This window comes from Cervus elaphus, chromosome X, assembly GCF_910594005.1.
Source record: "Cervus elaphus chromosome X, mCerEla1.1, whole genome shotgun sequence".
NCBI lineage: Eukaryota > Metazoa > Chordata > Mammalia > Artiodactyla > Cervidae > Cervus > Cervus elaphus.
Genome location: NC_057848.1, coordinates 138,171,207 through 138,186,620, shown reverse-complemented (window position 1 = coordinate 138,186,620; position 15,414 = coordinate 138,171,207). Strand labels below are relative to the sequence as shown.

The window sequence follows — 15,414 nt, the reverse complement described above, 5'->3', positions numbered from 1 at the left end:
GTAATTTATATTAAATATGCTAACAATCTTCTATAATTAAAACAGTGTGGGACTGGCATTTAAGTAGAATGATGGAATAGTGGGCTAGAATATGAACAATCCTGAAATTCAGTAAGTACACATGGAAATTGGGTATATGGTAAAAGGTAACTAAAATCACTGGGGCAAAGAAGGATTTTGTAACAAATTGTGTTTGGACAACTGGATATCTACATGAAAAACAATCAGATCCATAACTCACATCTCACCCAAGAATAAACTAAGTGAATCAGAGGATTAAATGTAAAAATTCAAATATATTAGAAGAAATTGTGTGAATTCCTCTATAACCAGGGACTAAAAGGAAGGTTTTCTAGTATGATTTAAAATCTAGATTCAATAAACTACTTGTTTAATGTATAGCTACAATGAAAATGAAAAAAACTGCATAAGTAATAACCCATAAGCAAAGTCAAAATATAAATGACAATTGCAAGCACATATTTGAAATGTATCACCAATAAAGACTAGTATCTCTAATATATTTCCTAAAAATTCAGGGTGACGGGTGTGGGAAGGACCATAAATCTGATAGGAAAAAAATGAACAAAAGGCCAAGACAACGCACAAAATAGATATAATAATGGCCCATAAATACATGGCAAAATACACAACTTCACTCATAAGAGAAATGTAAATTGAAACACCACCAAGATACCATGTCACACCCTGTTAGTCAGACTGTGAGGGAATAGGCACTCTCTCAAATATCTGGGGGGAATGTAAAACAGTACGAGCTTTCTGGCAAATTCTAACAAACCTACACACACATCAACCCTTGATAAGCAATCCGATTCTAAGAATTTACACTGAAGATGTACTTCCTATCATGCAAAATGATTTACTATGGTGTTATCTGTAATTGTAAAAATAGTGGAAACTACTTAATGCCAAAATACAATAGACCGGCTGAATAAATGGTGACACAGCCTTACAAGGAAGTACTGTCCAGATCTTTTTAAACAGGGTAAGCTCTGTGAATACATACAGAATGACTTTCAGAAGGGACAGATGGATGAACATAAATGTTTTTCCCTGTTCTGATATGGGCATTAAAATTATGAAACCACTGTATGTGTGCTGTAGAACTGGGCAAAGGAGTTAATATACTGGTGTAACTGACAGGCTTCTCACTGTGGAAGAATATCTATGAAGAATATTTACATTTCACATACAAATATAGAATAGGGAAAACAAAGAAAAACCCTGAGGGGTGTTGGAACTGGAGATTAGCAGAATGAATATGCAGGCCCCTAACACACACAGACACGTGCGTGTGCATACACACACACATTTATATGCATATACATGTATCATTTTTTTCCCTCACTCTACTGTTGGAACATCCAGAAACAATGATACTCTGATAGCAATGAAAACACTCTAGCTCCCAGATCTTGGTTTCTAAATATTATTCCTAACTAAAAGTAAGCAAGGCTCCTCAGAGAAACAACCAATGCCAAGACCAGGGCAGGGAAAGTACAACAGTATCCTGGAGCACCTTGCTGGGCCCAAAAGTTTAAAAAAAACAAAAATGATAAGGATATGTCAAAGAGACAGAGAAGCTGGTTTGAAGAAATTTCCATTAGCCAAATTTAAGATATTTTGATCAAAACACTGACAGTAATGGATTATAACTCACAGAATAAAATGATCTATGAAAGATAGATAGATCAAGGGAAAATTCTTTCCCATAGTGGGCTGCCAGCTAATAAATGTACATAGAATGATGGAGTCAGAAACTCACCATTTAGCATTATGTTAAACTAGAATTTAATTGATTCAGTCAAGAACTATCAATAGCAGACATTGAAACTAGTGGGTAGAAGTTTGGTGGAGAACAGAATATTTTTACGTAGTGTCAAAGTATCTTCCCACTAAAGTTCTTACCTTTCCTTTAAAGGAACATGATAAAGCAGGATGAAAAGGCACTAGCTTTATGAAAACCACAGTAGAGTATCTAAAATCTGTATTTTTTTGGAAAAACACAATATCAAAACCTAAATTTTAAGTACATGAGCCAGGTTTTATCAGAAACTCCATGCTACAAAATACTATTTATACTATAATCCTATTGTTATTAAAATTATCTATGTACTATGAATAGGCTAGAATGATAAATACCAAAATTATAAAACTGATAGTATTAAAAATTCAGGTGATTTTATTCATTTTTATGTTTTATCATGTCTCTACAATAAACATGTATTACTTTTATAAGAAGAAAAAGTATGGGAAGAAAAAAACCCCACAAGGAGTAAGCAGATACAACCGAAAAAAGCTGGAAAGAAATTGAAAAGCCAAGAGCATTTTGTGATTGCATGATGGCATGATGGATGATGTATTCTTTTCCCTGTTTTTACCTGTGGGACTTCAGAGTTAAAAACCCTGACGCTCACAACTGATCACTTTACACATTGATTTTGCCTTTGCTGTGCACACCAAAATCTAGCAACACTGCCTCTCTGATCATCTCTCCTTGAACTCCTTTCTCTTACCCCCTGGATCCTTCCTTACCTAACAAGAAACCACATTGTCTTTCTTTAAAACTTCTGCATCCACTGCTCCTGAGATTATCTAATGTCCCCTGAGCACATCCAGCATCACTTGTTTCTCAAGAAGTGTTATTTTCACAGCAGCGTTTAGGAGTGGATCTTTATACAATAGCTACCGCTCTGAAACATCATTTCCTACTGTAAAGTAGTTCCAAAGAATGTACACCATTGTCAGAGTGGGGAGGGGAGTTCTGATAGGTCTTTTCTCCGGTAGAAATAAAATGTTTTAAAACAGCGTCACTATCTATCAGCTTTCTCTGTACTTTCTCTGTGATCAAGCGCAGTAGGATGATGATGGTATCTGCAAGTTTCCCAAACAAAGCTTTGCGTAAAACATGCTTACTTACCCCTTGCACGGATGATCAAACTCAGCTCAGCAGGGTCCTATGGAAATGGAGCCCTCAAACATAGATCAGCACACAGGAAAGTGGACCGAGGCCTCTGACCCACACCGTGTTCTTAGAGGCCACATTTAGAGTTAGCTCTTCGAGAGGTTAGTTTTTAACTGATAGCAAAGCACACATTTGGGAATGCAGGTTTTAAATATACATCACAAAGGTAGGCAAATCTGTGAATATTTTAAAAGACTGCCAATATACTCACAGTTTTTTCGTTATTTTCAAAAGCTTCTCTTGCCTCTTCAAATGTACAGACTTCTTCTTTGCATTCACGCTCAATGTTGCCCTGTCTTATTTCTTCAAAGAGTCCATTCGCTCTTCGGTAGCGTTTTAATACTGAATTGGCTTTGTCGCCGGTGAGGAAAACTACAGAGAGATATAATAATAAGCATAAAATTGTAATTAAAAATACATGTGGAAAGTTACTGTACAAGATGAAGTCTGCTAGACACTCTTTGGAGAACATAGCCAACACCCTCAACCTCTTTCTCTAGGTGAGCAAGCAAGTAACACTCGGCTCTCAACCGCCCCATCTGCTGTCTTCCTTATCACGTGCGTCATTTCAGTGGCAGTTGCCCTGGGCAGCGACAATGACGTGATGAACTATCCCAATCCAGACTTTAGCACATTACTGCCAACCATGGGTGTTTAAATATAGCAATAATGGAACCAGAACACACATGCACTCATTACTGGAAGAGGATGCCCCAGGCTTTCTGCTGGTGGAGAGCAGCAATGAAATAAAAATCCAGCCTGTGGACTATCAGTCTTTGTTACCCCAACTAAAAATAAATAAAACTCCAATTGACCTAATTATAAAAACCCAAAGCATCTTTACTCATGTGAAAGGAAGAGGTGACAAAATACTACCAAGAAATTAAGGTAAATTTGGCCATAATTCATTCCAAAGGATATTAATAGTCATTTTGTTCTAAATGCACTTAGCTTGAATATATTTTGACACTAATATATTTAACCCCATTTTGATGTCCTTCAGAAAAAGAAAATTGTTCTGTCTGACTTGTAGAGGCATTTCATATAAACATTCAAAATGCACATTCATGATACCCAGTAAAATAAGGCAATGGTTATAATGCACACTTGTGGGAAATAATTTTTATGTACAGATTCATTTTAAACTATACTTCAATTACATTTGTCTAAAATGGTCATGCTTGTTTGAAGAGATAAATAGAATGCTACCAGAATTTAATCTTCTGCTAGTGCAAATAAATTAGAAAATACCCTAATCTTAAAGACCTTTGACATGTGACAAGGTACATAATAGATCCTTCAGAACATTAAGAGAAAAAAAAAAGGCCACATTTTGCGGGGGGCGGAAAACATTTTGAAGTTAAATGAAAATAAGTAAATACTCGTTTAAAACTGGCAACAACAGGAATGAATTGAAGGTTTACCTCAATTTTAGAAATGTGTATTTGACTCTATAGAGGATATGGATTCAATACTTAGGATTCTTTAAAATATCCGAATTGATACAAGTTAGATGGGTACACTGAAAACTATGGTACATCTTCCTTCCTTCTGTGCCTCAGAAGGGTAAGTAGTGATAAAAATGGACCACAAAGTCATAAAAAATCATTAGAAGAAATCCTAGAACAGAAAAGGGTGCTGCTGAGTTGGAGAGTAGTAGTAGAATTTTCTGCCAGTGCTTTTCACAGTTTAGCTGCTGAGCATCTCTTGCTGGACTTACTATCGCACATCCTACCGGGCCTACCTCCCAGAGGCTCTGATTGCACAGGGCTGGGGTAGGGCCAAGAAGCTGCATTTCAAGTAAGAGCCCAGGTCACAGTGGTGTTGCTGGGCCCACTCCCACAGTTTGAAAACCACTACTCAAATGGGAGCTCCTTAGAAAACTAGTTCTGAGGAAGGTGTTTATGGAATGCTGGGATTAACAAATTTAAAAAGATCTTTTACTGTATGACTTTTTAGGACTCTTACTATGTATTTAATATATATTTGAAATCTCCAGAAAACAAACACAACACATGCGTATGTCACATTTATTTGACTATGGAGCCCTTTTCCAAGGGACATTTCACTGAATTAACAACTGGTCTTATTTATGGCAATGACAAACAATTCTCTTCCATATAATAGGCCAACTAATACATGAAGACGGTAACTGACTTCCCTTGAGGCTTCTCTTTTCTAGGATAAACATGTCTCGTTTCTTCATCTGTTGGTCATATATCAGAAAAATGCATAGGAGTCCCTGTACCATCTTTATCACATTAAATGCTGTATTCTACACTGAGTGTGGTCTGACAAGTACAAAACTAACCATGGCTATCAGTTTCCATGCTTTTAAACACACTAGATATGTCAATTGTGCTTCCCTGGTAGCTCAGCTGGTAAAGAATCCGCCTGCAATGCAGGAGACCCCGGTTTGATTCCTGGGTCGGGAGATCCGCCAGGGAAGGGATAGACTGCCCACTCCAGTATTCTTGGGCTTCCCTGGTGGCTCAGCTGGTAAAGAATCCACCTGCAATGCAGGAGACCTGGGTTCGATCCCTGGGTTGGGAAGATCCCCTGGAGAAGGGAAAGGCTGCCCACTCCAGTATTCTGGCCTGGGGAATTCAGTCCATGGGGTCGCAAAGAGTCAGACATGACTGAACAACTTTCACTTTCAGATATGTCAATGAAGTCTAAGACTTCCTTGGCTTTTGGGGACAGTTTTCTTGAAAATAAACTGATCAATAATACTGTATTTTAAGCTTTTAAGAGGGAAAACCCCCTAAATTCTCCTAAGGGAAAATCTTACATGCTGTCTACGTTGAAAAATGTATCAAGGAAAGCAGCTGACTCCTAAAATCAGAATGCAGGCTAATTCAGAAGATCACACAACTATAAGGTAATGTACAGCAGGACACAGACCTTCTAATTCCAGCCTAACCAAATTACCAAGAGCATTCTACAAACACCTCCTGTGTATTTCTTGTACTGGGAGGCAACGTGATATAATACTGAGACCTCTAGATGCAATAACCTGGCAAGTAGGTTTTTATCTCACTTGCCAAATGTGGTCAGTTAGAAGTTATCACTTGGAATAAGAATCTGACCAGTAGGAAAGATACTGTTACAGATTAGTTGTGTCTTGGGAAAGATTGAAGACAAAAAGGAGAAGGGGTGAGAGAGGATGAGATGGCTGAATGGCATCACTGGCTCAATAAACAGGAGTCTGAGCAACTCCAGGAGATAGTGGAGGACAGGGAAGCCTGGCGTGCTACAGTCCATGGGGTCGCAAAGAGTCGGACACAACTGAGTGACTGAACAACAACAACACGTCTGCCATATATTAGGGAACAGGAAATTGTGGCAGAGTATTTGCCAGTCCTAATCAAAGTAATTTGGAAATCTAATGGGTGAAATCAGAATTGGGATCCTTTCTATGGGAAAACAAAATAAGGGAAAGGTGGCATCTTGGACCTATAGGGTAAGATCAGACTATTTCTTCCTAAAACGCTGGGCAAGCTCCATGATGCAGGGGCTTGTGTTTGGACTTAATGTTTGAAACTAAAGTTGATTACTTTCCTCTACCTCCTTCTCATCAAAATGTGTGAGGTACCCCAGAGCTGTCCAGAATCATGTATATGCCTTCATCAGAGATGACATGATATGACAAGTATACAGACTGTAAATCTACTCTGAGAACACAACACTGAGGTGGTATTCAAACATATTCTTTTCTCATTAAAATACATAAGGAAAAACCTAAGCTGTTTTCTCTTGATTCAGTTAGGGAACATCCTAAGGAAAATATTTCAACTCTAAGACTGATATACCACCATAAAATAAGTATATTAATTAAAAAAATAGCTACTTTTTCATAATTTCAAAATGGATAGCTCTCACCCATGCTTTCTCTTCAGAAGAAAACAATAAAAATAAGTGAAATAAGATGATTTCTCAAGTAACTCCCTAAACTACTCCCTTAAACCAAAATACGTAGTCATGTTGCATATTTTTAACACTGCAGGATACCAAAACGGATATTTTAATGTCAAAAATCTTTATCTAGAAGAACATTACAGCATACTAATACATATATATGGAATTTGGAAAGGTGATAACGATAACCCTATATGCAAAACAGAAAAAGAGACACAGAAATACAGAACAGACTTTTGAACTTTGTGGGAGAATGTGAGGGTGGGATATTTCAAAAGAACAGCATGTATACTATCTATGGTGAAACAGATCACCAGCCCAGGTGGGATGCATGAGACAAGTGCTCCGGCCTGGTGCACTGGGAAGACCCAGAGGAATCGGGTGGAGAGGGAGGTGGGAGGGGGGATCGGGATTGGGAATAAAGACCTGCCCTCTGTAGTTGAAATAAAAAAAAGAAAGAAAAAAAAAGAATGAAAAAAAAAAAAAAACAGAATGATTAGAATATACGCAGAGGGACTGGATTAAAATTTGTTCATTACCAAAAAAAAAAAAAAATCTTTATCTAGGTAAAATCATGTCCATATATTTGCTGAAAAACAGCAGATGGCAGGGCCTGAAAGTTAACAGCTCATGTGGAAAATCTCCACTCCATTTATCTAATCAGTTCTCTCATCTCGGGTCTGAATTTACTCAAAAGCCATTATTTAAAGTGGCAAATGTTTACATTTTTCTTTTAAGTGAGCAAAATTTTTTCTTTAGGACGTGTTTACTGAACACAGACTATGTACAATGAGATCATGACAAGTCACAAAGATCAACAGGAAATGGCCTTTGCTCTCAAGGTTCTTTGGTGCATATAATGAAGATAAGAGATACAAACAGTTCTAATGGAAGATGAACCAGATATATGCTGTTTGAGGTTGGCAGGCATATTTCTACTGGGTAGGTGTGTTGGTGGATGGGAGAGAGGCCTGGAGAAGGACAAGTGAAAAGTGTATTAGGGCTGGCCTTTTAGGGACATGAAAAGATGGTGAGGAAAGATGCCCTATGAAAACAAAAAAAGTGAGTGAGGGCCTAGAATCAAATAAACCTAGGGCCATAAATGAGGAATAATGAGCTTGCCAGTAGGGCCGGAGTTCACCATTCAAAAAAGGAAGACAGGGAAATGGAACTTGAAATGGCTTGATAGCCATGTCATGAGGCACTGAATGTTAGGTTAAAATATTTAAACTATTTGATAGCATTCAAGATTTTAGACCGATACTTCACAGAGAAAAACCTAGAAAAATGTCTATGTACAACAGATTTAGGGGTAGGATGAGGAGAAAATGGAGGAATAAAGACCAGGAAAAAGGCTACTTACATTAGACCAGGTTAAGAAATGATAAGATCATGCTTCAGAATGGTGCCAAAAGGAAGGGAAAGAAAGGGACAGATGTGAAATTTAGGGTTAATATAACCCAATATATAAATATAACTCAATGTGTGATGCCTTTGGCCACTACACCTATCATGTACCTTATTCCTCAGTCAAACCAAATCTTGTCATTCTCCATATAGGCTTTTTCATGCCTCCATAGCTCTATATCTAATATTTCCCCTGCCAAGCAAACTCCTATTCTATTCAGATGTGAAGTGAAAAGTGTTAGTCACTCAGTTGTATCCAACTCTTTGCAACCCCGTGGACTGTAGCCCATCAGGCTCCTCTGTCTATGGGATTCTCTAGGCAAGAATACTGGAGTGGGTAGCCTTTCCTTTCTCCAGGGGATCTTCCTGACCAATAGTCGGACACAACTGAGTGACTAACACACACCATTCAGCTGTAACATCCTCTAAAAATGCTCCCCAGATTCTACTTCCCACATCATTAGACATAGCTGCTATAGAGTCTCAGTATTTAGGTAGAATTCAATTATAGCAATTAAATAAACTATATTGTAATTTTATTAGAAGTTTCAGTATGCCTATCTGATTCCCTCTCAAGACTTGAGGACGGGTCCCACGTATTATTAATATTTTGATCCAACCTCTGCTTTTCATAATGCCTAGTAAAGATTTTTCTATAGAACAGGATTCAATAAGGGGGGAATAAAGGAAAACGCAGAACGGGAGAAACTTGAAATTTGAATGACTAAAAACTGGGAAGCCATGGGCCATGCCTCCAATTATGAAGCAGCATCACAAAGTTAATATATGATTGTGAAACCAACATATGTACAGCAAAGTTTCTAGTTAGCCGGCACTTGAATGTCCTTTTTGCAAAAGCAAGCACTTTTTGAAATTTGTACAAGAGTTCTATTTGGGCTCCGCTTGGAGCATATGTTTTGTTGCTGTTCTGAAACAAACACTGATTTGCCCCAATAGTTATGTAGCAGGAGAGCAGCTGGACACCTACTGATGTGGGAAGAGGGCAGAGCCAGTCAGTTCCTGGTAAGGAACTAGCAGCTTGGCTTCCCAAGGTGCCGCAGCGAATTCACGACAGATGTGTGGGATAGTATACATTTGGGGAGAAATTCATTGATACATAACGTCAGCTGGATACCACACAAACTATGAGCTGAAGGTCATTCAGTTTCATTATTAGGTAGTTCTACACAGAAGGTGGATTTTGGCTGTGATTAAAAAAAAAAAAAAAAAAAAAAAAAAAACCCAAACAGGTGCTGTGTCTGAGAAGTGAGAATGTTTGAGAAGTTTTGTGATCCTCAAAAGGTACACACATCCAGTTAGTAAGTAACTTCATGGCTATTTAAGAGAAATATCAAAACAAAGTGTGAGTTTTTTTGTTTCCTAATGCACCTAAGTTCAGTCGCTCAGTCACGTCCGACTCTTTGCGACCCCATGGACTGCAGCACGCCAGGCTTCCCTTCCATCACCAACTCCCAGAGCTTACTCAAACTCATGTCCATTTATCAGTGATGCTGTCCAACCATCTCATCCTCTGCTGTCCCCTTCTCCTCCCACCCTCAATCATTCCCAGCATCAGGATCTTTTCCAATGAGTCAGTTTCTTCACATCATGTGGCCAAAGTACTGGAGTTTCAGCTTCAGCATCAGTCCTTCCAATGAACACTCAGGACTGATTTCCTTTAGGATGGACTGGTTGGATCTCCTTGCAGTCCAAGGGACTCTCAAGAGTCTTCTCCAACACCACAATTCAAAAGCATCAATTCTTTGGTACTCACCTTTCTTTATAGTCCAACTCTTACATCCATACATGACTACTGGAAAAACCATAAATTTGACTAAACAGACCTTTGTTGGCAAAGTAATGTCCCTACTTTTTAATACGCTGTCTAGGTTGGTTATAGCTTTTCTTCCAAGGAGCATAAACAGAACTAATGCACATAAAAGTTATGTTTATACTATACTATAGACTATTAAGTATGCAATAGCATTGTATCTTTAAAAAGTAATGTACATACTGTAATTAGAAAACACTTCATTGCTAAAAATGCTAACTACCACCTGACAACACAGGGTTGCCAAAAACCTTCAATTTGTAAAACTCGCAATATTTGACAAGTGCATTAATAGGAGGTATGTCTGTAGTATTTAAGAGGTGACCAAGCTGTCAAGATATAAATACCTATTAAGTTGTTTAGACCTAATTACTTAATAAATGGAACTATTAGGCATTTCTTTTGGCCTATGGCTGCTATGAAAAAGTCATTGCAATAACTAAGAATACCTCAAACTCAGCAAGTTTGGGAACCTCTGACCTAGGGATTCTGAAGACTGATTGGGTCCTGCCATTGTGCTCCCAAATCCATCTGGCACATCAAGTTTCAATGGGCTGCGAAGTTCCTCCTCTAAGAAAGCAAACTGAGATCCATTTTGGAACTTGAAAGTTGGTGACACCTGTCACATGGGCTAGTTACTGTGGCCCTGATAAACGTTAGCAGCAAAAGAATCCAGTGTAGTCCCCTCCCCATCCAGTCCCACCTCCCTCAGCTAGCTGCTCCAGTTCTGTCAGCTTGTCTGGGGAAGAGGCCAGGGAGATGAAAACTGAAACACAGGGCCACTAGGTAGCCGAAACACTGGGCAATCAGGCTTCCTGTGTTATGGAGTGAGCAGAGGGGAGGGAAGTGCTGGGTCGAAAAGTGTTCTCCTCTTTCCCAAGTGCTGCTGGTAATTACTACCAGCCCAGCCAGGGCAAACCTAGGCCTTAGTTCATGAAGTGGCTCCTCTACTGTCCTTGGAATTGTATCAGAAAGCCTGGTTTGGGTGCCCTGGTTTCAATGTAAGACTATATGCCAGCAACAACATGAAGAGCAAGAGAAAAGGGAGACTGCCTACAAATGCACCTAGCATCCCATTATCTTTCTTTGATGCAGGAGGCAGGATGTACTCCTCTATTTGTGGGAGAAGGTGAGCTTCACAGCCTACTACTCCTTCATCTTCATCACTCCTCACAGGATGTACTCCTCTAGGCTTCAGGTGCAACCCTAGAGCTCTTGCATGTCCCACGGGAACAGGGCTGGTAAGGGAAGGAAGGAAGACATTCTCATATTTTCAGGGGCTGTGGTTAATTTGAGTAATGAATGTGATCTCATTGGTATCCCAAGTTTGTTCAATGGTACCCATCAGCTACACATTTACAAAGTAAGAAAGAGGTATTAAAGCAAACAGCTGTGAGGAAAGCCGAAACCCTAAGCTTCCCTTCCTCATCTGTAAAACTGGAATAACAGCACCAACCTCAGTTATAAATGAGGTATTGGACATAAAGTGCTTTGCTCAGAGCCTGGCAAAGACTGGAGCTCAATAAACAAGAGTATGATTTGTTGTCACTGTCCTGGTAGCAGTTATTTCAATTAAGGAAAAACAAGAGATTTATTACCAAGATGATTTAAAAAAATACACTTAGAAAAGAAAGAATAATCGATCAAGGATAGGATTAACTTGCAGTGAGTCTGTGTGTTTAACTCCAGGGATGCCTGGAAGTCTGGTCCCCTTGGTCAAGTTTGGGATGAAATGTACAAGCTTTATACAGTGCTGTTTAAAGCCCTTGGAGACACTCTGTACTAGCCTGTCTAGTTTATTGAAAAATGTATAGATTGATGGTTTGCACTGATGGCATGCAGCCTAATTTCAGCTATATGACCATTAAATATCAAAGATTCTCAGTAAACTTGTCCTCTGGCTCCCCTGAGACCAAGGTTACCTTGCATGTATCTTGACTGTTCACAATGAGAAGACAAAGCAACAATAAAGGTATGGTGCAGCAGGAGAGAGATGGCTCCTAAGCCCATTTTTTACTTCATCCAAATCCAGGATAGGGTGCAGTGTGGTGTGTGTACTAGTCGTTCAGTCATGTCCGACTCTTTGCGACCCTATCGACCATAGCCCCGCCAGACTCCTCTGTCCATGGGATTTCCCAGGTAAGAATACTAGAGTGGGTTGCCATTCCCTCCTCCAGGGATCTTCCTGACCCAGGGATTGAACCCACGTTTCCTGCATTGGCAGCTGGATTCTTTACCACTGAGCCACCAGGGTAGCCCATACCTTTAATAATGAGAATCTCATGGGTCCTTTCAATTAGTTACTGTCAAATAGTGGCTACTTTGATGATTCATAAATATTCTGAGGATATCATGAGATTTAAAATTTGGGGGGCTTCCCTGGTGGCTCATTGGTAAAGAATCTGCCTACCTGGGCAGGAGACATGGACCCCTGATCTGTGACGATCCCACATGCCATGGAGCAACTAAGCCCATGTGCCACAATTAGTGAACCAGTGCTCTCCAGAGCCTGGGAACCACAACTGCTGAAGCCTGTGTGCCCTAGAACCCATGCTCTGCAACAACAGAAGCCACTGCAATGAGAAGCCCATGCACCACAACTAGGGAGTAGTCCCTGATCTCTGTAACTAGAGAAAAGTCTGTGAAGCAATGAAGCCCCAGCACAGCCAAAAATAAATAAGTGAATACATAAATAAAATTATTTTCAAAAATTTCAGAAATTCTTCAGAATATAAATTATGGACTATTTCTGGTCCTTATTTAAGAAGGACTTGATTTTATAAGAAACTCTTAAGGAAGTATCCTTTACCATACCTTACATGCTTACTTTTATTAACTTCAATTTTGGTCAAATGTGTGCTGATAAGTCTGTCATCATGAGAATTTTAACAAAAGATCACAAAGAAGCTCTTAAGAAGGATTGAGAATTGAAAATCATACACATGGGAGGGGAGGAGCTAAGATGGCAGAGGAAGAGGATGGGGAGACCACCTTCTCCCCCCCAAATTCATGGAAAGATCATTTGAATGCTGAGCAAACTCCACAAAACAACTTCTGATCACTAGCAGAGGACATCAGGCACCCAGAAAAGCAGCCCATTGTCTTCAAAAGGAGGTAGGACAAAATATAAAAGATAAAAAGAAAGACAAGAGAGTTAGGGATGGAAATCCATCCCGGGAAGGGAGTCCTAATAGAGGAAGTTTCCAAACACCAGGAAACCCTCTCACTGGTGGGTCTGGGGCAAGTTTTCGAATCTCGGAGGGCAACCTAACCAGGAGGAAAAATAAATAAAACCCACAGATTACATGCCTAAAAGCAACTCCCAGCAGAAAAGTACCCCAGATGCTAGCATCCGCCACCAGCAAGTGGGGGCTGAACGGAGAGGAGCGGGCGGCATTGCTTAGGGTAAGGACTGGGCCTGAATGCCCTGAGGGCAATCGGAGGGAGCTAATGCAAGATAGCAACCTAAACTGTGGAATCGCAAGAGGGAGAGAATTAACCTGGGAAAAGCCCTAACCAAAGGCACTGCTGGCCATTTGCAGAACAAAGGAAGGACTGAGCAATTCCAGAGAAGAGCTAGCCAGCGGTGGACCGGCCCATCCCCCGCCAGAGGCAGGAGGCAGTGGGGAGGGGAAAGGGGCAAACTCGGCCCCAGAGACGGCATCCCCTACCAAACTGCAAACAGGCTTCCAATTTCTAACCAAAGACTTCCTGAGATTCTGGATGGTTGACATCTGCCAGGAGGGTCACAACCAGAGATCAGACACAAGCTGCACCAAACCTGCGCGCTTGGAAACTGAGGCTGGGACCGCGGAGGGGATAAGGCACACCGCACCCGGGGAGAGTGCGCCCGTCAAGCTCCTGGTTGTCTGAGCTGCTCTGGCCAGGGAAGGCACAAAACGCAGGCCCGACCAAGCCTGCACCTCTGTGGAGTACCTGAAAACTGGAACCGCACGCAACTCAGGGCCCGCTCCCTGTAGAGCAGCCTGGAGCCTGAGCAGTGTAGACGGGGGAAAGCACACACGCTGCGAGCCGGGGCAAACCCAGTGTGGCCGGAACACTGAGAGTGCTCCACACACAGGCCAGTGACATTTGTCTGTAGGGCCCCTCCCTCCCCACAGCACGACTGAACAAGCAAACCTAAACAAGAGACCACCTCTGCCCCCTTGTATCAGGGTGGAAATTAGACACTGAAGAGACCTGCAAACAGAAGCCAAATCAACAAAGGGAACTGCTTTAGAAGTGACCAGTGCAACAGATTAAAATCCCTGGAGTTAACACCAACTACACTGGAAGGGGCCTATAGATATCAAGAAGTGTAAGCTGGAACAAGGAGCTATCTGAAACTGAACTGAACCCACACTGCCCGCAACAGCTCCAGAGAAATTCCTAGATATATTTTTACTATTAATTTTTTTTAATTAAAAAATTTTTTTCTTTTTTTTAAGTCCTCTATTACTCCTTAATTTTCATTTTTATAACCCACTATAACCTTGCAAAAAAAGGGGGGACCCTATTTTTAAAGGGAACTTCATATATATTTCTTAAATTTTTTTGTTTTTTTTTAATATTGTATTTTTAAGAGTCTAGCCTCTACTCTAGATTTTTAATCTTTGTTTTTCAGTATTTGATATCAATTTTGGACATTTAAGAATCCAACCTTCAGTACCCATTTTTACTCAGGAGTGTGATTACTGGTTTGATTACTCTCTCCCCCTTTTGACTCTCCTTTTTCTCCCCCAGATCACCTCTATTTCCCCCCCCCCCCGCCTTTTCAACCCAATTCTGTGAATCTCTGTGGGTGTTCTGGGCTGCTGAGAACACTTAGGGAACAGAGTACTGCCTAGATCTGTCTCTCCTCTCTTGAGCCCCCCTTTTTCTCCTCCTGCTCACCTCTATCTCCTTCCTCCCTCTCCTCTTCTTCATGTAACTCTGTGAAACTCTCTGGGTGTCCCTCACTGTGGAGAATCCTTTCACCATTAACCTAGAAGTTTGATTATCAGTGCTGTATGGATGGAGAAGTCTTGAGGCTACTGGAAGAATAAGACTGAAATCCAGACGCAAGAGGCTTAAGCCCAAAACCTGAGAACACCAGAGAACTCCTGACTACAGGGAATATTAACTAGTAAGAGATCATCCAAAAGCCTCCATACCTACACTGAAACCAACCACCACCCAAGAGCCAATAAGTTCCAGAACAAGACATACCACACAAATTCTCCAGCAACGCAGGAACACAGCCCTAAGCGTCAATATACAGGCTGCCCAAAGT

At 40.5% G+C, this 15,414-nt stretch overlaps 1 protein-coding gene across 2 annotated transcripts in view; it reads right to left on the bottom strand.

The window, feature by feature from the left end:
• Positions 1-15,414, bottom strand: part of PRRG1 (proline rich and Gla domain 1) — a 160,161-nt gene that overhangs the window by 55,434 nt on the left and 89,313 nt on the right. For both annotated transcript variants that reach the window (XM_043895072.1, XM_043895073.1), the window contains exon 3: positions 3,198-3,358. In XM_043895072.1, the coding sequence (XP_043751007.1) occupies positions 3,198-3,358 (161 nt within the window). The remainder of the gene's footprint in view (positions 1-3,197; positions 3,359-15,414) is intronic.